Source organism: Schistocerca nitens, chromosome 4 (assembly GCF_023898315.1).
Source record: "Schistocerca nitens isolate TAMUIC-IGC-003100 chromosome 4, iqSchNite1.1, whole genome shotgun sequence".
Taxonomy (NCBI): domain Eukaryota; kingdom Metazoa; phylum Arthropoda; class Insecta; order Orthoptera; family Acrididae; genus Schistocerca; species Schistocerca nitens.
This window is the reverse complement of record NC_064617.1, coordinates 755,132,624-755,157,370: the sequence shown is the minus strand read 5'-3', so window position 1 is coordinate 755,157,370 and position 24,747 is coordinate 755,132,624. Positions and strand designations below refer to the sequence as shown.

The window sequence follows — 24,747 nt, the reverse complement described above, 5'->3', positions numbered from 1 at the left end:
TGAATGGCCACCAACAAACTTTGGCCAAGAAACAAGTGGACCACCCTGTTGCTGAACACGCTCCCAAACACGATATCCTTGATTTCAATGACTACTTTACAGCCTGTGCCATATGGATCCTTCCCACCAACACAAGCTTTTCTGAATTGTGCAGGTGGGAGCTTTCCTTGTAATTCATCATATGTTCCCGTAACCCTCCTGGCCTCAACCTTTGTTAGTCACTGTCCTCATCCATCCAGCTCCTTCCCTGTTCCCATCCAGCACTATACAGTTCATTCCACCACCACACCCAGTCTTTTTATTATCTTTTTATTATTTTTCTCTCTCCTTTTCTGCTACTTCCCCCCCCCCCCAAATTCTCCCCCATCCCCACCTCTCCCCTCTGTCTAACCTGCAGCACTTCTCTGTCTGCCACCCCCACCATACTATCCCACCCCCTGCCTACCACAGCCTCCTCCTTACCCCCATCCAGTCATATGTCTGCTATGTGGAGAGTAGCTACTTTCCTTTCCATAATACTGTTCCATTCCACCTTGGATTTTCCATTGTCTAACATAAACTAACATTTCATGGAACAAGACTAAACAGTTTTCAAATAATCTTAATATGATCCTTGTTAATAATGCATACACAAACAATGCCGATTCATTGCTGGCAATGTACTTTGGAACTCACAGTTGTGCACACTAATGTGATTAATGAGAGTGTGACTGAAATAGTCACTCATTGAATGCAAAAGTACCTTAGAAGAATTCTTCGAAGTCAGGTCATTCAGGTATTTCATGGTGGACAAACTAGAGAGCTTCCACATGTTTTGGAATACACTAATCACTACTCGTTAGTCAAGAGACAGGCAATATTAGAAATATTACCAATCAAAAATTTTGGGTCACAGTTGAGGGGAAGGAAGACATAAAAAGATGTATTCAGCAGTACTGTAAAAGGAAAGATAGACATTTAATTATGGACTATTGCCAGCGTGAGATATGAAAACAATACACAATTTGGCTGCCAATGAGGCTTTTGTTATATGTCAATTTATATGGTTACAATAACTGTATATTTGCCTCACATGTCCCTTTATGAATTAGGTTTTGTTTAGCAGTAAATGCTTGCATTAAGGTAGCTGCTATGAGATTTTATTTCAGCTATTCGGAAATTCAGTGTCATGTAATCGAGAATGCCTTGCATAAAAATAATGCTGTGCAAAACTTTGAATGATTAATTATCTACATAAATATGAATTGCTGTAGAAGGAATTGTACTTAACAGAATAAGAAAGTAAATATCTTTAGTATTTAAAATGTGGAATAAGATTTTTGAGTAAACTGTATTTACAGTCATATGTTTTCACTGAATCACTGCAGCAAAAAGTAACGTGTTTTGTTAGTGTGCTGCATAATTAGTAATGAAAATATCAGCATTGTAAAAGTAGCTTGCACTCCATTGGATGTTAAAACTATTGATTATCTCTTGCAATATTCAGTGCAAGGTGAAGTTGATTGCCAGTAATGATTTTATTATTATTATTATTATTATTAGTATTAAACTAGTTTCAAGTAACAAATTGTTTTCACAAAATTTCTCCTAGCAATCAAAATAGATTTACAAGCAACATATTAATATTTTTTAGTAACTTCTGTGCAGCAACAATACAAATAGGTTATTTATACATAAGGTTGCAGCAAGGATTCAGATCTCTACTTTGTTATCAAGATGTCACAGTTTCTTGCATCTTTACATTCATATTTATCAATATTTACTCAACAAATATTTGTTTGCTGATTTCTCTTTTTCTGAGCTACCATTTTTCATAATTTCAAGACTGCCAGGGATCTGCAACATGAATGCTACTTTCTCGATCATTTCAAATGCCTTTCCATTCAATTAAAGGAAAGTTGTAACAGATAAATCTTCAATTATAGAAAGTTTTTAGGGCTAGAGGGGGTGTCACAACTTGTGAGTAGAAATCTTGTGCCACATACCACGCAAACCTATGTCAAGCAGAATCGCAGCAGTACTGCATTCCAAAGATGGAGCAACATGCTATTACGCAAGTGGTTTAATGTTTCAGCTCATCAGAATACATAATCCTTTGGTCTGTCTCCAAATAAGTCCAGAACAGCTACGCTAGGCCAGTTAATTATATCTTAGTAACATGTAATTTTATCTGATGTAATTATTACAGTTTCGGTTCAGAGTTCTTTGCTATCTGCTCGTTCCTTCTTTTGGCTTGTAATAAACATTTATTGATGTTGCTCCTTCAGAATCTTCATGTGATATACTTATCTGCTTACACCTTTTCTTTAACATCCAGCATAAAAAAGCCCTTAATACGTCATATCTTTACTTAAATGCTATAGCTGTATGTGTTATTCGTACAGTCTTTTCTTTATTCTATAAGCGGTGGATGAAATTTGACATCTCTGAAATGGAACAGATAATGGACAAAGATGTAAAAAAGGCACAGCAGCAAGGATTACACAGTGCAGAAGGGCTTGCCACAGAAGAAAAAATGTTGCAAACAAATAAAATTGTATACCAAAGATCAGCAGAAGTTTCACAAAAATCTATGCTTGGAGCATAACACTATAACTGTAAAACAATGAGAAATGGGAAAACAGAAATTAAACAATTACAATTCTTTGAAACGTATTGTGCAGGAGACTGCTGATGATCATACTGACTGACTGATTAATAAATAAAGAAATCATTAAAAAAGAGAGATGTTTAATAAATAACATAATAAACCAATGAGATAGAATGGTTAGGTACGTATTACAATTTGAGTCTCTGTTGAAAACAGTAGCTAAAAAATGGTGCATTAAAAGAATCACTAGGGTTGGCAGAAATGTGTGTGAGAAGGATGGATTGCTGATGATTTAGGACGCAGCAGTTATGCTGCAATGAAACCAATAAATGGCAAGTTTGAGGACCGAAATACTGAAATCAAATGATACTTAGAGTTGATGAGTAAAACAACAACCACAAGAATTTTTTTCTTAGCATAATGAATATCCACCCTCACACCTTCACTTCTCTAGTAACTCTCTTCTACTTCCCAACCTCCTCCTCTGTCACTTTACGATTACAGTCCCTTACCTCCAAGTTGTTGAATTCCCTTCCTGCCACTATTAACTTCTCGGCTTTTCTTATATTGGCAGCTATTGGTATTTAATCACCAATTTCCTTCTTCCATTCTGCTGTTTATCTCTTTGCCTGTGTGCATGAGCGGTATTCTTGCTCAGTTCCCAAATAATACCGATTCCAGCCATTTCTTCCCCTTTTGCTGGAGAAGGAAACTCAGTTCCCCAAGAAATCATTATTTTTCACCTTTTGCTCATATGTCTATGTGTTATTGTCAGGTGAATATGTATTTTTGTCTTATCTGATTCAAACTGAGTTGGAAGTTAAACACATAGTAAACCTAACTTGTATCAGCCTAAACACCAGGACATCATAATATGATGACAGAGTGAAAAGAAAGTCACCAGAGCAACATTACAACTACTGAAATGAATAAAGTTACAGAATACACACACTGTTTGCACAGGTGGATGAGCATACTTTCTACTGTATGACAATACATACAACTACAAATATTTAGTCTTCAATTTGACAAATTATTAATAAGAAATGAAAACATTCAAATAATATTTAATAATTTTATGCATACTTGTCAGAGATGTAGGTATCACCAATGGCTTGTCTAAATTTATATAGTACGAAAATTCATCTGAAAGTTTTGGGTCACTTGCAAATGCACATATACATGCATAAAAGTGCACACATCTCTTGAATGTTGGGTCATCTTTATTGCTTGCATGTTTTACTTGACCCTAAAAAAAAAAGAAAAACTATTAAAAGCAAAAACTTTCAGCAGAATTATGCCACTGTTAACAAAGAACACTATATTATGAAACGGCAGATACAACTGATATGTGACAGTTAAAAAGTGCAATTTTCTTATCACTTGTGTACCACAGCATGTATCTACAAAACAAAATAAAGACTACAAGAAGAGAGATGATTCTTGCCTGTTTCTAGATATGAGTTCTTAACTACATAAAAATAAGAGGCACAGGACACACAATACAACTCTACTAACAATTTAAGAGTATAAAGATAATTGTTCCCACACAATCCATTAAAACTGTCAGTTACATATATGTTACCTTAAATGCTGTACAGCTGCAGAAATATTTATTTTCCACTTTATCTTTCAGCCTTGACATGAAAAATGAAAAATGCAGATATCCCAATGGATGTTTTGGACTTGCTTTACACTTCACAGCCATTATATTTTTTGACACTCTTTGAACAAGAGGGCCTGCTGACTCATTTGCAAGAAACCAAACTGCCTGAAGGGGAAAAGAAGGAAAACAAATTTATTCGGTTTTCACTTGATCTGAACATATTAAATGAGATAAAATGTATTGATGATAATCTGGAATTCTCTTTTTTTTCTTTTTTTTTTAATATTTGACAACAGTTTTAGCATTGTTTGCTATGCATTAATAAGATAAATAATTACAAACACTTGTTGGTTACACCAACTGGTTACAATTTTTCATATTTTATTGTGAACCGTCACAGTCGTCAGTAATGGTAAACATTTAAGTTTGTATTCTGTGATGTCTGGGTACTGCATTGCTCCTACTTTGGCTAATGTTTAACTTCCGAAGCAAGGAGAAATCCCATCACTTTCAAAACACTGCTCTCACAGACTAGCTGTGTTGAAGTTTGTGACAGCTGTGAGCAAAAAGTTTGTAACAGCTTGTGACCTGTTATGTTCAGTGATCTAGCAAGTTGCTCAGTTTCAGTCAAAGTGTTTATCCTCTTAAAAGTTTAGTGTACAATATACAAGGTGTGTTCAAAAGAAAGGTGACTTTACATTTTTCTGAAAAAAATACAAGTATTTATTTATTCATCAATATTCATGTTGTCCCCTTCAAAGTAATCCACCTCAGATACAATACACTTGTGCCAATGGTTCTTCCAATCCTCGAAGCACTTCTTATAAGCACTTTTTGGTACAGCCTTGAGTACTTCCAGCGATGCAGTTTTTATTTCCTCATCGTTGAAAATCTTCAGCCTTTCATAGGTCTCTTCAGTTTTGGGAACAGGAAAAAGTCGCAGGGGGTCAAATCCAGTGAATATGGTGGCAGAGGCAAGATTGTCATGTTGTTTTTGGCCAAAAAATCTCTCACAAGCATCGATGAATGAGCATGTGCATTGTTGTGATGCAAAAGCATGAATTGTTTTTCCACAATTCCAGACATTTTCCGCATACTGCTACTCGCTGAGGGCGCATAATGTCAAGGTAATACTCCTTATTGACCATACGACCTTGAGGCAAACATTCATGACACACTACGCCACAGTAACTAAAAAAACAGTGAGCAAAACTTTGACAATTGAATGAACTTTGCGTGCTTTATACAGTCTTGGCTCTCTGGGATGCTTCCATTGGGATGACTGGGCTTTTGTTTCGATGGCATAAGCGTAAAACCATGTTTCGTTACCAGTTATGACCCTTTTGAGCAAATCAGGATAATCAATGACATCATTTAAGAGCTCCTGAGCGATGCTCATGCGACGGTTCTTCTGATCAAAATTGAGAAGTTTTGGCACAAACTTTACTGACAAACGTCTCATGCCTAAAACATCCAAAACAATTGTACGACACGATACGACCGGTATCCCAACATCCTCAGTAACTTCTCTCACGGTAATTTGATGATTTTATAAAACAATTTTCTTCAACGTTATCATCTGTTGTTGATGTGCTGGGGCGTCCAGAGTGAGGTTCGTCACTGGCATCTTCTTGGCCATCTTGGAACAGCTTGTACCACTTGTAAACATTTTTTTTTTACTTACAGCAAACTCACTGTATGCCACTACCAACATTTCAAGTGTTTTAGAGCACTTGATCCCATTCTTCAAAAACAAAATTTGATGCCAATTCTTTGCTCCATTTTTTATATTATTGAAAATCGCTGAGCACACTAAAACATGTCTAACCTTTCTATCTGTCAAAAACAAACAAAGTATGCTGTACACTTGAAACTGTGAAGATATGTTTGGGACCTGTGTACCAACATATATAAAAAAAAAAAAGATTGATAATCGAATGCACGTTGCCCGCACAATTTGAAAAGTCACCTTAGTTTTTGAACAGCCCTATTATAGAATTCTATATAATGTAGTCTAGTGTTGCTTCCATCCTTTTGTGTGTGAATCCAGAAATAAGAAGGGAACTGGTCTAGTTACTGGGTGTTATTGATTCAGAGTTAAAAAGTAATCAAAAATATCTTAGAAATGGATAAATGGTTAAATAAGTCAATGACTGAGAGAACAGATCATACTGAAAAATGGCTCTGAGCACTATGCGACTTAACATCTGTGGTCATCAGTCGCCTAAAACGTAGAACGAATTAAACCTAACTAACCTAAGGACATCACACACATCCATGCCCGAGGCAGGATTCGAACCTGCGACCGGAGCGGTCGCTCGGTTCCAGACTGTAGCGCCTAGAACCGCACGGCCACTCCGTCCGGCGATCATACTGAAGCTATAGATCATATAACAGGTATGTTCAGATATATAAAACTGCAAACAACTGTGCGTTCACACACAAAGAAAAATGAAAATACAAATAAATATTTATTTTGATTTACTTGTATTTCTGCAAATTCTGAAGACAGACCTGCTTTGTGAATGAAAACCAAAACCTGTAAATTAAAAAGATACCATTCCAGAATGAAATTTTCACTCTGCAGTGGAATGTGCGCTGATATGAAACTTCCTGGCAGATTAAAACTGTGTGCCAAACTGAGACTCAAACTCAAGTTCAAGTCTCGGTCCAGCACATAGTTTTAATCTGCCAGGAAGTTTCAAAATATACCTATTTACAAAACACATAATGCTCTGCAAAATTTGAGGATGATCTAGACAAAGTAACATAACATGTCAACTACTTGGTAGAAATGAATCAAAATGTGGGAGCATGTTGCCACAGTCTACCGGTGATGCAGAAAACACTGGATGTCAGATGGCATGAGATCAGTGTGATTATAGCATCAAATGGGGCTCGCCTCACAACATGCAACAGTAGCAGGAAAGAAAAAAAGACAGTGGTGTGTCAACTAGTGAGCAATTATTGTGCACAGCGGTAGTGGTCTTCATTACAACATGGTTAAGAGACAAAACTTGGATGGCTTCCTATGGAGAACAATCACCAGGAAACTGGAAGAAGGATTAAGTTTGACAAGTGTGGACCAGAAGTTTGGTATTGCTCACAGCATTGTTTCAAGTGCATGGGGAGCATTCTGAAACACAAGTACTGCTGTCTAAAGGAGAGGAGGTGGTCGACCAGTCAACTAAAGCAGCAGATAACTGCTACATTGTGCAACAGGTGAAAAGGGGCCCAAGTCAAACAGAGTGTCAATTACAACCACATTTAACAGGACTGCAAGGTATGACATCTCACACTCTACAGTGGCATGGTGACTTCATGGGGGGTAGTCTCTTTGCCCGATGACCAGTATGTTGTGTTGTGTTGACACATGCCCATTGGCAACCCCGTTTGCGATGGTACCAAGAGCATAGGGACTGGACCAATGAAGACTGGGGGTGCTCTTTTCCGGTGACAGCAGATTCAGTCTGTGTAGTGTTACTGGACTTACTCTCATGTGGTGAGAGGAGGAAACACACGTCACCCTAGGGGTGCATCTGGGGTTATGATGTGGGGAGGCATAATACTGCATGGGCATACCGACCTCCAAATCTTCGGACACAGTACAGTCCTCAGTCATCGTTATTGTGACATTGCACTCCTTCTCCAAATGCCTCTTTTCGGGGGTGCATTCACACCCGAATTTATTTTTATGAAGGGCAAACAGCAACTTTTACAAAGGACAATGTGTGAGCGCATCTAACAGTGCAAGTGGAGTAGCTCTTGGAATGAGAGGATATTTTGGGAACTGACTGGCCAGCCAATTCCCGGCCTAAATCCCAGCGAGCACATATGGGATTCAAAGGGGGAACATACTGCAGCACATATAAATGCACCAACAACAACCCAGCAGTTTTCAACTGTGCTGACAAAGGACTGGAATGCCCTACTTCAAGATCTCCTTACCAATCTTGTGGAAAGCTTGGCAGCACCCTGCAGAGCACATATTATTCACCATGATCACATACCCTACTAAGAACTGTGTGCAGCATTTTGTAATGTCCAGGACCATCATAAATTGCGCTAACTTCAGTGTAATTATTGTCTTTGAAAGGAAGTGTCATTTCTATTCTTCTCGTTGTTTATCTTTCCGTTTTCTTCTGCACTATACTGTAACAGTTATTTCTACATACAGAGTTTTATTGACCTATGCTACTTCGGAGTAAAACATCATACAAAAGTTACTTTTGTCCTGATGTTTTGCACACCAGGGCATTTCCTATTCAAATATGTATTTTTGAATAGCTGCTGGAATTATAGAAATTTCAAAAAATGTCTATTAAATCCTGTGCATTGGTCAATAAAAAGTCACTATGGGCATCTTACTTAATAGCAAATTTAAAAAAGCTTCACTGTCAAATGATACGAATTTTGGAAATTGGCAATGACCAATCTGTGGAATTTATTGCAATGATTAATGGAAGTTCAAAATTTGCAATTCAGGTGGATTATGCTACAAGCGTCCCACAGCTACTGCAATATGGAAAGTATTGTTATGCTGAATATGCACAAAGATTTACTATTTTGTCAGCTTTTAGCAGTGCATGTTACTGGCGAGGAGATTTTTAAAAAAGTAAATGCATTTTTTGATGAAATAAGCAGGAATTGAATAAATATATTGACTTTTGTATTGATGGTGCAATGGCAATGATGGAAGAAGTACTGAAAAGAATTAAATGAAACTTTTTGTGCTTCAAAATGTGCCACAAACAACAAATCAACACTAAAGAAACTGGTTAAGATTTTTATTATGAGAACCATGTCTGACATCTATCTTTCCTGTAAGCACCAGGCATCTCCAGAAAGTAAGTACAACTTTATAAAAAGAACTCATAGAAACATTTTTGCAAACCAAAATTTATTTTTACAAGAAATAGCATATCTTGAACTATTTTTCTACATAGTTGTCACAATTATTTACATATTTGTCATAGCAGAAACCAACTTTTCTATGCTCTCTTCACAGAAAGGTGCCACCAGTGAAGACATGTACAGCTGATCACCATTTTTTCCGCTTTCATTGCTGTCAAAGTACCCTCCTCCAAAGTTACACTTTATATTCAAGAACAAGTCGTAGTCACAAGCTGCATGATCAGGGCTGTATTGCAGGTAATCAGACTGCTACTAAGCCAATTGCTGAATAAGGTTTTGAGTGACACCTGCAGAATGGGGATGTGCATTGTCATGAAGCAATACAATGCCTTGACTGAACATTTTCTTTTTGAATTTCAAGCTCAAGTTTCCTCAATGTTTAACAGTATCGTACCACATTGATGGTTTCACCTCTGGGAAGGAATTCAGCAATCAGAATGCCCTCTCTAAGGACACACTGCACACAGTTTATTGTGTTGACAATGTTACTTTGAACCTTTGTTTATTGACTGCCTCCTCACGATCGTCTCTTGTTTTGATTCTGGAGTGACATGATGAACCCAAGTTTCATCACCGGTCACAATTCTGTTTAAAAATACATCTTGCTCATCGCAGTTTCGGCTGAGAAATCTCAAAGCACTGCCAAGTCACTTCATTTTGTGGACACCCATAAGCATTTTCAGAACCCACTGGGAATACAATTTGCAAAAATTTAAACAATTTGTGAGAATTTCATGCAAAACATTTTTTGAAATTTGTGGGAACTCATCACAAAGCATTCTTATTGTGAACCATCTGTTTTCATGAATTTTCTCTTTCACCTTCTCAACTAAACCATCATTGACAACAAAGGTCACTCTCTCCATGCTTATTCATGAACAATTTTTCGTCCATCATTGAACTGTCTCACCCTCTTTCTCACCATTCTGCCAATCATTACATATCTGCAAACTGATGGTGAATTTCACCTAGCTTAACATTCTTTGCATTAAAAAAATAAAAAAAAGCATATTACAGAATGTACTTCACATTTGGTGGGTTCAGAGATTGTCTTGAACATTTTGAACCATCACTAACAAATGCAAAAACCACAGAATATGGCTGTAATGTCGTCAGTGGAAAGACGATGAACCAGAAAGATGAGTGCGAAAGTATGGAACTGCGACACTAGTGCTGCAGTGGTGGTGGAATGAAATGGTACTTACTTTCCTGGCTTGTCTTGTATTAGTTGCGGCAGGTGGTATTTGTTGTTGCATATTATAAGGGCAAAGTACTCAAGTTTTCTTCTCTTGATGACAGTGAGAATTTCTAAATCTTTGCTCATAGGCCACAGCACTGCCACACTTTTAACTGTGATATGCCCATATTTCAAATACCTCCAGTTTCACACACAATACTGTGGTAAGTGTCCATGACACAACTCCATACAGTAAGATACTGAACACATTGCACTGAAGTAGCCCACTGTGAAATGAAATACTTACATCACAGCTAGTCAGAACTTTCTTCATTTTCCAGGAAGAACTTCTCTGGCTTGTTCAATTCTGCAGTGAATTTTTTGAGAGAAGTCTCGTTTATCGCTGATTTGACACCCCACATATTTATGTGATGAAAAACATTCTATATTATCACTGCCAAATTTAAGAGTGAGCTACATTTCACCTCTGTTTCTGCTGACAACTATCAATTTTGTCTTCTTGGCATTTATACATAATCCCATGGCATTGCTCTCTTCAGTAATAGTACTTAGTAGTTCTTGAAGATCTTCCAGCCTGGTTGCAAGTATGACAGTGTCATCAGCGTACCTGATGTTACTGATGATAACATCATTAACAACCCATCCTTCATATTTTCTGTCAACAGCATCTCAAAAAACTTTTCAGAAATGATTTTAAACAGTAATGGGGAGAGTGCAGCCCTGGTAGACTCCTTTCACAATCAATACGAATTCTGTGAACTGACCATTGACATACACACTAACATTTTTGTTCCAGTACACATTACCAATCACCAAATGTCACTACCATCCAGTCCCAGTCCACCTAAAATATGCATCAGTTCACCAAGCTGAGCACAGTCAAAAGCTTTCTCACAATCAATGAAACAAGGATAAACATTGACATTAATATCACAAAATCAATGAATTAATACTCCCAAGTCCTGAGACCACTCCTGAATCCTAACTGAGAATCTCCAATGCTCTCCTCACATTTTTGGTACATGCTCATATGTGGTATTTTAAGGAATAGCTTGAGGACATGACTCATAAAACTGATCATTCTGCAGTCATTGCAGCACTTTTCATTGGGTTTTTTGAGAAGTGATACAAATGTTGATTTCAGGAGTCATGTGGTATGATTCCGCACAATACATACTGTTGAGCAAACCAACTTCTGAGGAAAGAAACTGTCCATCCTTGAGCAAATTTAATACTTTCATGTGTATTTAGTCCCATTCTTTGATATTGTTATGGCATGCTCTACATCTGCTCTTGTGATATTCACACCAACATTCTCCCAGATACCATGATCAGCACTTTTATTGTGCCTGAAGCGATTTTCAATGTAGTTCCTCCACTCACCCAGCTTCTTTTCAGTGCTATAGAGGTTGTTGCCCTCTCCTTTTATGAGGAGCTTACTATCACTGAAGTGGTAAATCCCTGTTGCTTGCCTTACTTTCTTGTAATGTTCAATGAATCGTGCTTTTCATGTTCACTGTTCTATTTCAGTTTCACCTTCGTTTCTGGAAGATGATGATTTTGCATTATGTATTTCCTTACTTTCTGCAATTCTCTGTACGTTAGGAAGTCTTTACTTTTGAAGGATCTTCTGCAACCAAACAGTTGTAGAATTTCATCTGTCATCCAAGGCTTGGGTGCTTGCTTTCCGTGTCCTTTAGTTTTTTGTGGCTTACTTCATAAGCTATAAATTTGACTTGGTTACAAGTATCTTCATCATCATTTATACCTATGTTTGACAGGCTGTAATCTACTTTCATACAAATTGCTGTTTGGACTTCGTTCCTCAGTACTGACAGGGCAGGGCGTACACGCGGTGGACACGGAAAAAATACTAAGATTATTCCTAGATTTCCTGGTTAAAAATACAGTTTTTCTGGGTGAAAGTACATTTTTTCTATGTAATTGATAATATACATACCCTCGGAGCTATAACATGTATCAGTCCTTTGAATGGTAAAGGTTTTACACACCAGTGTAGAACTTCCCAGCATTTCCAGCAGAAAACAACACATTTTGAAAAGACACTTAATGCTTGGCAACATGTACACTGCAGATTTTAATATTATGAAAATATAAATACAAGTTCACCAATTACAGCACAGTAGTTTCTGTACACAGAACACAAATATATAAGTGCAATGCCCATGCTTTGATACAGAAGCAGAGGCTGTTGTTGCATTCTGAGTAGCCTGGCAGTGAACCTAGAATTCAGAAAACTATGGCGCAATACGTATTCTTGCTTCACAAGATACGATTATCAGATAACATTTTTCATCAAGGAAATCTAAGCTTTCACATGTAATACTGGTCCACAAAAGATTTTTTTCTCTTTTTTTCAAGTGTATGGTTAGGCAGGATCCCAGGATCCTATGAGCACAGCTTCAACTGCAGCAGCTGAATATTTCTGACAAGCATGATCACAAATTTCACTGCTGTGCACCGAACATTTCATGGGTTACCTGGCTGAATACATGTTCTGTCAAGCAATTCAACTTTTCTGCAGAAATGTCGATTACCTGTGAAATTGCTCAAGAACTTCTTGCCATCGTTATTGCACAATTTGTAAGCTATGAAAAAACTACCATAAATACGAAAAACTAACTTTGAAGATTGGTCTTTTTTAGTGTGTGTTCCCTTTAAGATAAATCAAACATAAATGTGCCAGTAAAATTTTAAATGATGGCATTAATGGCTGGTCTTCTGGGCCTGAAATTTTTCTAAGCTGCCAATCCTCCTCCTCAAATTGTTAAGTTTTGATAGAGTCAGACTCTACACGATTTACAAAATTCACCACACATTCTCACAAGTTTCATAATTCATCTTACTGTCGAGGAAATTTACTTTGTAAGTATGGCTCCTCCAAACATAATTTGCAATATTTCCCCATGACTTATTAGAAACATACACAGTTATGACGTCACACTCACTGAACGATGTTTGTTTCTACGATATATTGCATAGTCTTCATCCTAAAGCCTTTGACACATTTGCTGTCAACACACGCTTGTATGTGCACTATCGTTTTCTTGTTATAAATAGTGCATTTTCTTTACAACTAAAGTTTTATTTTGGTTTCTTCTCTCATTTATGTTTTGTTGCTGCATTATTATTCTGCATTAGTGGGATGAAGTAAAATTATTTGTTAGAGTATCAGTTCTTATCAGCCAAAATTACGGAAAATTCCCAGAATCTTAAAACATTCCCAGGTGTTTCCCAGATGAAAAGATTAACAGGTTTATACTGGATTTCCTAGTTGTCCTGGGTCACAGTTTGATTGCTTCACTGTACTGGGTGACTATTTTTGTACGTGTTTTTCCATAATTTTCTCCATTCCTTTTCCTCTTCATTTGTTTTGTGAGTCTGTGTAGGTCATTAAAGAAATTGAGGAACTTTTTGGTTAGTTCAGATTAACTTACAATTCCATGGCTTCAGGCAAATTTCTACGTTCACAGCTTTGGCGCACTTGTCCTAGGCTGTTCCATATGCATGATGGCTTTGGAGTTTTCCCTTTTTGGCCTGATTTTTTGGTTCAATATTTGTCTTTTTCTGCTCACTGCCAGATATGTTTGTGTGCTATTTGCCCTTTTTAATGATCTGGTTATTGTTGTGTTGGTATTCTCCATTTTTTTTTTTGGTCTGTTCAAGTGCAATCTTTCAAATACACTAGCAAGTACACATATTTGAGCTGCCACTGTTTTTGTGTGTCCACATAGAAACATGAATTTTTTCAATCTTTTCCACTGCCAATGTAAAGGGTGCAAGAAAGCCATTTTATTGTCCCAGAGGTTGCCCGATACATGCCCCATCAACATGAGGCACACGTTTAAGTTGAGGCTTTTAACAGAGATTTGTACTTGCCTTACCATCCAGACTGTTAAGCCAAGAACCCTGCACCATGTGGCACACAGTGCTCCATCATCATCTGAAACAGTGGTCATTGTAGCATGCACAGAGCTTACAGCCATACATGACTGGAGCAGTAATCAACTCTCAGCTCACCAAATCTATAACCTTTCATGACTGGCTGAGTTTCCTGAGGTACACATCATCTGGCACAACAGCAGGCCATGTGTAACTTCTCAGTTGCCATGGATGTTGTAAGCATTATTACAAACCATCATCCATTATACTGTGTGCATATCTGCTAGTTTATACAATAGCAGAAATCTGCAATACTTCACAAGCCTTTTGTACATCACAGTGACGTGCATGGAGTGTTGGCACTCAAGGTTCCACATACACTTAAGGTTCACAAAGAATTACAAATGGAATAACAAGTGGTGAAGTGTACTTCAACAACTTTGGTATTGTGTCAGTGAGAATAAAGGTAGCAGTCTTTTGGCGCTCACTATTCATCCTCATAACATTTGTGATTTTCCATTCTTATTGTCATTCTTTGTTGTTAAAGGGGCTTATGTTCTTCCCGCTAATTAAAACAATGCCATATACAGTGGTTTGCAACTCTAGCCCAACAATTACTTCCCTGGCCAGTTGTCACAGTCTCAACTTTACGTGACCCTTTCTACCGCCTCTTTATTTCTGTAACTAACTCATCTAACTCTGCTACTCCCAATTATTCATGTGCGGACTATTTACGCATCTTTATAAAAGAGGGCAGTGGAGGGAGGTGGGGGGAGAAAACATGTGCAATATTTTTCTCTAGGAAACAATAACAAACAACCCATCATGTGACAATAACTGCCATTTCGATTGTTTAAATGACTGCCACGTGACAACAGAATACCATTTCCATTGTTATCAGCCAACCTGTTCCATGTAAATCTAATACAAATGCAGTTGTCTACACTGAAGTGACAAAGAAACTGGTCTAGGTATGTGTATTCAAATACAGAGAGATGTAAACAGGCACAATGCAGCACTGCCGTCGGCAATGCCTATATAAGACAACTAGTGTCTGGTGCAGTTGTTCGATTGCTTACTGCTGCTACAATGGCAGGTTATCAAGATTTAAGTAATTTTGAACGTGGTGTTATAGTCGGCACACAAACGATGGGACACAGCATCTCCGAGGTAGCGATGAAGTGGGGATTTTCCCATATGACCATCTCACGAGTGTACCATGAATATCAGGAATCCAATAAAACATTAAACCTGCGACATCGCTCTGGCCGGAAAAAGATGCTGCAAGAAAGCAGCCAATGACGTGTGAAGAGAATCATTCAACATGACAGAGGTACAACCCTTCCACAAATTTCTGCAGATTTCAATGCTGAGCCGTCAGGGTGTGAACCATTCACCAAAACGTCACTGATATGGGCTTTCGGAGCTGAAGGCCCACTCGTGTAACCTTGATGACTGCATAACACAAAGCTTTACGCCTCGTCTGCGCTTGTCCACACCGACATTGGATTGTTGATGCCTGGAAACATGTTTCCTGGTAGGACAAATCTCGTTCCAGATTGCATCGAGCCAATGGATGTGTACAGGGGACTGTTCAAGCTGGTGGAGGCTCTGTAATGGTGTGGGCATGTGCAGTTGGAGTGATATGGGAACCCTGATGTATCTAGATACAACTCTGACAGATGACATGTATGTAAGCATCCTGTCTGATCACCTGCATCCATTCACATCGATTATGCGTTCCGACAGACTTGGGACATTCCAGCAGGACAATACAACACTCCACACGTCCAGAATTGTTACAGAGTGGCTCCAGGAACACTCTTCTGAGTTTAAACACTTCCGCTGGCCACCAAACTCCCCAGACATGAACATTATTGAACATATCTGGGACACCTTGCAACGCGCTGTTCAGAAGAGATCTCCACCCCCTCTTACTCTTACGGATTTATGGACAGCCCTGCAGCATTCATGGTGTCAATTCCCTCCAGCACTACTTCAGACATTAGTAGAGTCCATGCCACATCTTGTTGTGGCACTTCCGCATGTTTGCAGGGGGCCTACACGATATTAGGCAGGTGTACCAGTTTCTTTGGCTCTTCAGTGTACATCTACATCTACATCTACACTCTGCAAACCACTGTGAGGTGCATGGCAGAGGGTACATCTCATTGTACCAGTTGTTAAGGTATCTTTCCATTCCATTCAAGTATGGAGCACAGGAAGAATGATTGGTTGAGTGCCTCTGTAGGTGTGGTAACTAATCTAATTTTATCCTCACGATTCTTATGTGAGCAGTACATAGGGGGTTGTAGAATGTTCCTAGAGTCATCATTTAAAGCCAGTTCTTGAAACTTTGTTAATAGACTTTCTTGTGATGGTTTACATCTTTCTTGTGATAGTTTACATCTATCTTCAAGAGTATTCCAGTTCAGTTCGTTCAGTATCTCTGTGATACCCTCCCATGGATGAAACAAACCTGTGACCATTCATGCTGCCCATCTCTGTATATGTTCAATACCCCCTGTTAGTCCTATTTGGTACAAGTCCCACACCCTTGAGCAATAGTCTACAACCAGTTACACGAGTGATTTGTAAGCTATCTCCTTTGCAAACTGACTGGATTTCTTCAGTATTCTATCAATAAACCAAAGCCTACCACCTTCTTTACCCATGACTGAGCCTATGTGATCATTCCATTTCACAGCGCTACAAAGGGTTACACCCAGGTACTTGTATGAGTTGACAGATTCCAACAGTGACTCACTTACATTATAGTCATAGGATACTGTATTTTTTTCGTTTTGAGAAGTGCAAAGTTTTAAACTTCTGAATATTTCGAGCAAGTTGCCAATCTCTGCACCATGTTGAAATGTTATCAAGATCTGATAGAATATTTATGCAGCTTCTTTCAAATAGTACTTCATTATACACTCCTGGAAATGGAAAAAAGAACACATTGACACCGGTGTGTCAGACCCACCATACTTGCTCCGGACACTGCGAGAGGGCTGTACAAGCAATGATCACACGCACGGCACAGCGGACACACCAGGAACCGCGGTGTTGGCCGTCGAATGGCGCTAGCTGCGCAGCATTTGTGCACCGCCGCCGTCAGTGTCAGCCAGTTTGCCGTGGCATACGGAGCTCCATCGCAGTCTTTAACACTGGTAGCATGCCGCGACAGCGTGGACGTGAACCGTATGTGCAGTTGACGGACTTTGAGCGAGGGCGTATAGTGGGCATGTGGGAGGCCGGGTGGACGTACCGCCGAATTGCTCAACACGTGGGGCGTGAGGTCTCCACTGTACATCGATGTTGTCGCCAGTGGTCGGCGGAAGGTGCACGTGCCCGTCGACCTGGGACCGGACCGCAGCGACGCACGGATGCACGCCAAGACCGTAGGATCCTACGCAGTGACGTAGGGGACCGCACCGCCACTTCCCAGCAAATTAGGGACACTGTTGCTCCTGGGGTATCGGCGAGGACCATTCGCAACCGTCTCCATGAAGCTGGGCTACGGTCCCGCACACCGTTAGGCCGTCTTCCGCTCACGCCCCAACATCGTGCAGCCCGCCTCCAGTGATGTCGTGACAGGCGTGAATGGAGGGACGAATGGAGACGTGTCGTCTTCAGCGATGAGAGTCGCTTCTGCCTTGGTGCCAATGATGGTCGTATGCGTGTTTGGCGCCGTGCAGGTGAGCGCCACAATCAGGACTGCATACGACCGAGGCACACAGGGCCAACACCCGGCATCATGGTGTGGGGAGCGATCTCCTACACTGGCCGTACACCACTGGTGATCGTCGAGGGGACACTGAATAGTGCACGGTACATCCAAACCGTCATCGAACCCATCATTCTACCATTCCTAGACCGGCAAGGGAACTTGCTGTTCCAACAGGACAATGCACGTCCGCATGTATCCCGTGCCACCCAATGTGCTCTAGAAGGTGTAAGTCAACTACCCTGGCCAGCAAGATCTCCGGATCTGTCCCCCATTGAGCATGTTTGGGACTGGATGAAGCGTCGTCTCACGCGGTCTGCACGTCCAGCACGAACGCTGGTCCAACTGAGGCGCTAGGTGGAAATGGCATGGCAAGCCGTTCCACAGGACTACATCCAGCATCTCTACGATCGTCTCCATGGGAGAATAGCAGCCTGCATTGCTGCGAAAGGTGGATATACACTGTACTAGTGCCGACATTGTGCATGCTCTGTTCAAAAATGGTTCAAATGGCTCTGAGCACTATGGGACTCAACATCTGTGGTCATAAGTCCCCTAGAACTTAGAACTACTTAAACCTAACTAACCTAAGGACATCACACACATCCATGCCCGAGGCAGGATTCGAACCTGCGACCGTAGCAGTCGCGCGGTTCCTGACTGAGCGCCTAGCATGCTCTGTTGCCTGTGTCTATGTGCCTGTGGTTCTGTCAGTGTGATCATGTGATGTATCTGACCCCAGGAATGTGTCAATAAAGTTTCCCCTTCCTGGGACAATGAATTCACGGTGTTCTTATTTCAATTTCCAGGAGTGTAGATAACTGCATTATCTGCAAAAAGCCTGATTTTTCTATAATACTGTCTGCAAGGTCATTAACAAACACAAACGGCAAGGGTTCCAACTCACTTCCCTGGGGCACACCCACAAGTTACTTATAATCTGATGAATACTCTCCACTGTGTGTCCTCCCCACAGAAAAGTCCTTCATCCAGTCACAAATTCCACTCAATACCCCACATGATCGTACTTTTGACAATAAGCTTAGGGACAGTACTGAGGCAAACACTTTTCGGAAATCAAGAAATACTGCATCTACCTGACTGCCTTGATCCAAAGCTTTCAGTATGTCATGTGAGAAAAGTGCAAGTTGGGTTTCACACGATTGATGTTTTCGAAATCCATGTTGGTTGGCATTTTCTGCTGTTAATTGGCATGTAAGTGTCAACAAAGCAAGTTAAAAGAAATCTGTAAAAAGAGACAATGGAGAAATTAAAGAAATATTTGTTGATATTAAAATAAAAACCAGAATTAACTGAAAGATTTAGAAGGTGAAAACTGCTGCAAAACTAAGTGTTGATTATGCTATTGGAAACTGTTTGGGACTTTAAAAAGAATAAGCAGAAAATACAGGATTTTGTCAGGAAATGCAATTCTAGTTCTGAACCATCTGCACAGAAAAGCATGAAGAGATCATCTACATTTGATGAATTATATGCTGCTCTTCTGCAATGGTTTAGCCAAAATTGAGCATAAGGTGTCATTGTTTCAGGCATGATGTGTACTGAAAAAGCTAAATGTTTTCATGAAGCTCTAGGGTTAGAGGGAGAATTTAATGTCTCATCTGGATGGCTAACCAGATGCAAACAGTATCATGGGATTTGCAAACTTACTTTGCAAGGAGAACATCTCAGTTCAAGTGTAGACGAAGAGAATTTCTCACCACTAATGCTTGTGGGAACCACAACGTGAAACTACTAGTGATCGGAAATCAAAAATCTCTGATCATTCAAGGATATTGCAGCTAAAAAGGATATTGCAGCTAAGGGCCTCTCTGTGCATTATTACAAATGAAAAGGAGCATGAATGGATAGTGAATGGTTCAAAAACTGGTTCCATACACGTTTTGTACCACAAGTTTGGTTATTTCTAGAGGAGAAAGGATTGCCACAGGAGCCTGTTCTATTGGTTGATAACACTCCTTCACATCCCAATGTGGATTCTTGTATGTGACTATGGTCTCATCGCAACTAAGTTTTTACCTCCTAACATGACTGCCATTATACAGCAAATGGACAACAGTGCAGCTGCATCAGTAAAACAGCACTACTGGGCTGGTCTACTGAGAAAGCTAGCTGATGAGGATGATTTGGTGGCATTCTGAAACAAGTTTAAATTCTAGGTGCCATACAAGTGATTTCTGATGCCTGACAGGAAGTCAAGCCACATACACTAGTTCGATCATGAAGGAAAATTCTGGTAGATATAGAAGAAAGTGATTTTCAAGGTTTCAGTGATAGAAGAAATAACAACAGCACAAATAATGAATCTAGCAACAGGTTTAAATAGTTTTGAAGATGTCAATGAAGAAAATCAGAATGAACGGTTGAAGACCAATGCATATGAAACCAGCTTCCAGTAAATGAGTGACACCGAAATTGTGACCGCTGCTTCACAACAAAACAAAGAAGAGGACATTGAATATAATATGTGAATGAAAGCAGTGACCTTGTCATCGCTGTACTTCAATGCAATGTGTTGGTACTCTTCTAGATTATATGGGCCAGAGGGGGTTTCATGACGAGGACATTACTGTTGCAAGAAAAATTCAAAATTCCATGAGAAAAAAATGACAAATCTACTCAGAAGCAGACCAACATCAGACTATTTCAATAAATAAAGAAGCCTACAGTACCTACGCAAAGAACTGGGATAAACGTTTGAACAAAAATACGTGTTTGAAAATATCTTGATTATTCATGTTTTTCAATTATTTGTTTATCTTTTCCCCCCACATTAACCCGAGTAATCGATAGTATACTGTATTAGCCCTGTCAGATTTGGCAGACTTCTAAATGGACTAGCCAACACAATGTTTTTTTTAATTGTTTGGACACATTTCAGCTCAAAAGACCAAATTAAGTACTAGATGTGGTAATTGCTGCTATTTTAGATTCAATGTATTTCCCATGAGAATATATTGCTAAATACATCACCTCAGGCAAAGCCCCATGTACCTGAACAAGCCAAACATAAAAAGGTATGCAATAATTACTCTATATTTTGGTCACTGTCACCTTGACAGCCTTCCATCTCTCACTATCCTTGCCACTTGAACTGTTAAGCCAAGTTACCCACTCTGCATCATTCGGTGGTCAGGTTGCTACAAGGTTTCAGAACATACAGTTACAGAAAGGAGATTGCACTGTGGTATTTCTCCCCTTAATTAACTGTGTGTCCGTCTTCTGACTTGAGACCATAATGAGGCATGTCAGAAGAGAGACAAGTTTCATCTGATAAAAAACTGCTGGTAAAGTATTGAGAATCAATTTTCCAAGATCACAGATATTTGCCACTACCTTGAATTTTCACATGGCAAACATATAATTCATGCATAGAAAGACCACGCATAAAGGAAGACTTTTCTATGTCCACACTTATTACTTTATCTCTGCAAGTGCATATCTTGAAACCAAGTGCCACACTTCTTCTAACACACCACTCTACACAGTGCCATCTTCCGAAAAATTAAGGAATGCAATTATTGCCTTTAGTCACAGTGTGGTTATTAGCTGTGTTCTCACTGAAGGTAATTATTATTCACACCCTTTTTATTTGTCCCTTAGCTACCTGCATATCAACACAGGCAGGTGGTAAAATAGGAACAATTTCAATATCACAACCACTAACATTTGCAGAAAAAAAATACAAGCTACAATGTCACTGCTGAAACACACGCGCATGCCACCCGCCGCTCCCCCCCCCCCCCCCCCCCCCCACACACACACACACACACACACACAGAGGGTAACTTCCTGCAGGATGCAAGCAACAATCTGGAGACGGCTGTGGAAGTGAAGGGGATGGGGAAGGGGAAGGGGAAGGGGAAGGAATAGTAGTGGACAGGTGGGCAGAAAGACAAATGCTGTCTGGTGGAGTACTCACAGACTAGAGTGCCAACTGCACAGCACCAGGGGATTGTGGGGCAGGGAGGTGGGGAAAAAGGTAACAAAAAAGGAGAGGAGTTAAGAAAGACAGGTAGATGCACTGGCAGAGGGCTACAAATCAACAGGGTGGGAGATGAGAATGGAGAAGAGATGATACAACAGAGCGGGTGGAAACTGTTGGGTGGAGGACACAGGGACAGTATGTTACCATAGGTTGAGCCTGGGATAATTACGGGAGTGGTGAATGCGTTGTAAGAATAACTCCCATCTGCGCAGTTCAGAGAAGCTGGTGGTGCATGGAAGGATCTAGATGGCTCGGGTAGTGAAGCAGCCATTGAAATTGAATGTATTGTCTTCAGCTGCATGTTGTGTCACAGAGTAGTCTACTTTGCTTTTAGCCACAATTTGGCACTGCCTGTTCATCCTGGTGTATAGCTGATTGGAAGTCATACCAATACAAAAAGCTGTGCAATGATTGCAGCAGAGCTGGTAAATGACATGGCTGCTTTCACAGGTGGCCCAGCTCCTGATGGGGTAGGATACAGCTGTGACAGGAATGGAAGTGGTGGGTGGGTGGATTGGGCAGGGTTCGCACCTGATCTGCTCTTCAGTAGTGCTCTGTGTACACTTGTTATTAGTATATTTGCTTCTAATAGTCCTGTGTTGTATATTGATATTCATGTCATGCTCTACACATTATTTAAGTAATGAAAAATGTAATGTTGATGTGATGATGGTCCATGACTGAAACTGGTTGATATTTGGGTTTAAAATAAAAGCAGCTGATGGTCAAACATGCATTTTATACATTACTTAACAGCTGTTGATAGTCACCTTCCAAAAATGTTTAAAACTGCGGGGAGTGCCTGCCTATGAAGGCCTTGGTGAGACTCCTCAGCATACTGAGCAAGGGATGGGAGGTTTTTTTTTTAATTGTGAAAGGAATGACAACTGTCAAAATGCAGGTACTGTTTGTGGTTGGTGGGTTTAATGTGGACAGAGGTGCAGATGAAGCCATCAGAGAGGAGGGGGTCAACATCTAGGAAGGGGGCATGCTGGGTTGAGAGTACCACATGAAGCGGATGGGACAGAAGATGTTGAGACTGAGAAGGAAAGAAGATAGGGTGTCTTGGCCCTGAGTCCAGATCATGAAGATGTCATCAATGGACCTGAACCAGACAAGGGGTTTGGTGTTTTGGGAGTCTAGGAGGGTCTCCTCTAGCTGGCCCATAAAACGGTTGGCATAGGACAGTGCCAATGGGTGCCCATGGCTGTGTTGCGGATTTGTTTATATACCTTCCCTTGAAATGAGAAGTAGTTGTGGGTTAAGATAAAGTTAGTAAGGTGAATGAGGAAATAAGTAGTGAGTTTGGAGTCTGAAGGATGTTGGGAAAGGTAGTGTTCAATAGCGGTAAGGTGGCGTCAACAGTTTTGAGCAGGATCCAAGAGGTAAAGGGGTGGGTATTGTGGAGAGTTGGTGAAGGAAGTGGTTGGTGTCTTTGACATGGGAGGATAAATGACGGGCAACTGATTGGAGATGTTGGTCAATGAGGGCTGAAATTCTTTCAGTGGGGGCACAATAACCAGCCACTTGGGGCATCCATGATTCAATGGGTGTGCAGGGTGCCATAGGGGTGAGGAGGGAAATGGATTCAGGAGAGATGTTCTGGCTAAGGCACAAGGCTTTAAGCAAGTACTGGACTTCTGGGATGGGATCACTCTGCCAGAGTTTGTAGGTGGAGTAGTCAGATAATTTGCAGAGACCTTCTGCCAGGTAACCACTGTGATTCATAACAACAGTGGTGGAAACTTTGTCTGCAGATAGTTTGATTACGGTAGGATTTGTTTTGAGGTTGTGTATGGATGTTCTTTCTTTTACTGAAAGGTTAGTGTTCTGAGGAATGGACCTGGGGAAGGATATTGAGGCTCAGTTGGAGGTAAGGAATTCATGGAAGGGGAGCAGCGGGTGGTTAGGTGGGAGGGCAGCAGGATCACGGTTCGATTGTGGTATGAACTGGAAAAGGCAGGTTTCAATGTTGGAATTAGGGTGGTTCTGGTGGAGAGATTGGCAGCAAAGAAGTGCTTCCATTGCATGGATAGGTAGAAGAAGAGTGGGTTTGACATGTTCAGCATGGTTAAATGTCGGTATAGGGCTAAAGGTAAGGCCTTTGGATAGGACTGAAACTTCTGTGGAGCTAAGGGTTTTGGTGGAAAGATTAGCAACAGTGTTACAGGAATGTTTTGGCTCTGGATTTGATGAAGGGTTCATAGGGAGTTTTGGGGAATGTGGCAAGTTGAAAAGGTCAGCTAGGCAGGGTTTAGCTGCTATGAGGGGTGGATGAGGAACACTGTGGGTACAATAGGGGTTATGTAGTGGTGCCCTGAGGCAGCAGTAGGTTGTCAGAAGGTTGGATAACTTATGGAGGTGGTGTCTGGAATGCTCCTCCGGATGCTGGAGAGCAAGGGATTCAATATCACTGGTGTGATGTATGGAGCAGGGATTGCAGAGCAGTAGTATCTTGCGGAGGGAGCACTTGTGGTCCTGGGGTGCCTGTGCCATGGAGATGTGTTTTTGCAGTACTAGGTTTGTGAGAGCTCGGGATTGGCGGACTCTGAAAAGGTCTAGGTCATTGTTAAAGGAGGGGTGGGATCCACAGCAAGGAATCTTTACAGTTGGGCCATTTGGGTGGATTCCATGGTTTAGGCAGCATTTGAGAAACAGGATGTGGGACTAGGTTTTAGCCAGCGAAAGGGGTACTTTTCTGAACTGGTGCAGAAAGATGGAACAAGGGCCCATTGTGGCAGCAATAGGTAAAAGAAATGGGGATGCAAAAAGTGGGCAAAATAGGTGGTGATGGTCGTGG

At 40.4% G+C, this 24,747-nt stretch overlaps 1 protein-coding gene across 6 annotated transcripts in view; it reads right to left on the bottom strand.

Annotated features, from left to right (window-relative positions):
* Positions 1 to 24,747, bottom strand: part of LOC126253044 (uncharacterized protein C2orf42 homolog) — a 258,388-nt gene that overhangs the window by 157,504 nt on the left and 76,137 nt on the right. For all 6 annotated transcript variants that reach the window (XM_049954119.1, XM_049954115.1, XM_049954114.1 and 3 more), the window contains 2 exons: positions 4,176 to 4,361; positions 3,677 to 3,839 (listed from right to left, as the gene is read on the bottom strand). In XM_049954119.1, coding sequence (XP_049810076.1) covers positions 3,677 to 3,839; positions 4,176 to 4,361 — 349 coding nt within the window. The remainder of the gene's footprint in view (positions 1 to 3,676; positions 3,840 to 4,175; positions 4,362 to 24,747) is intronic.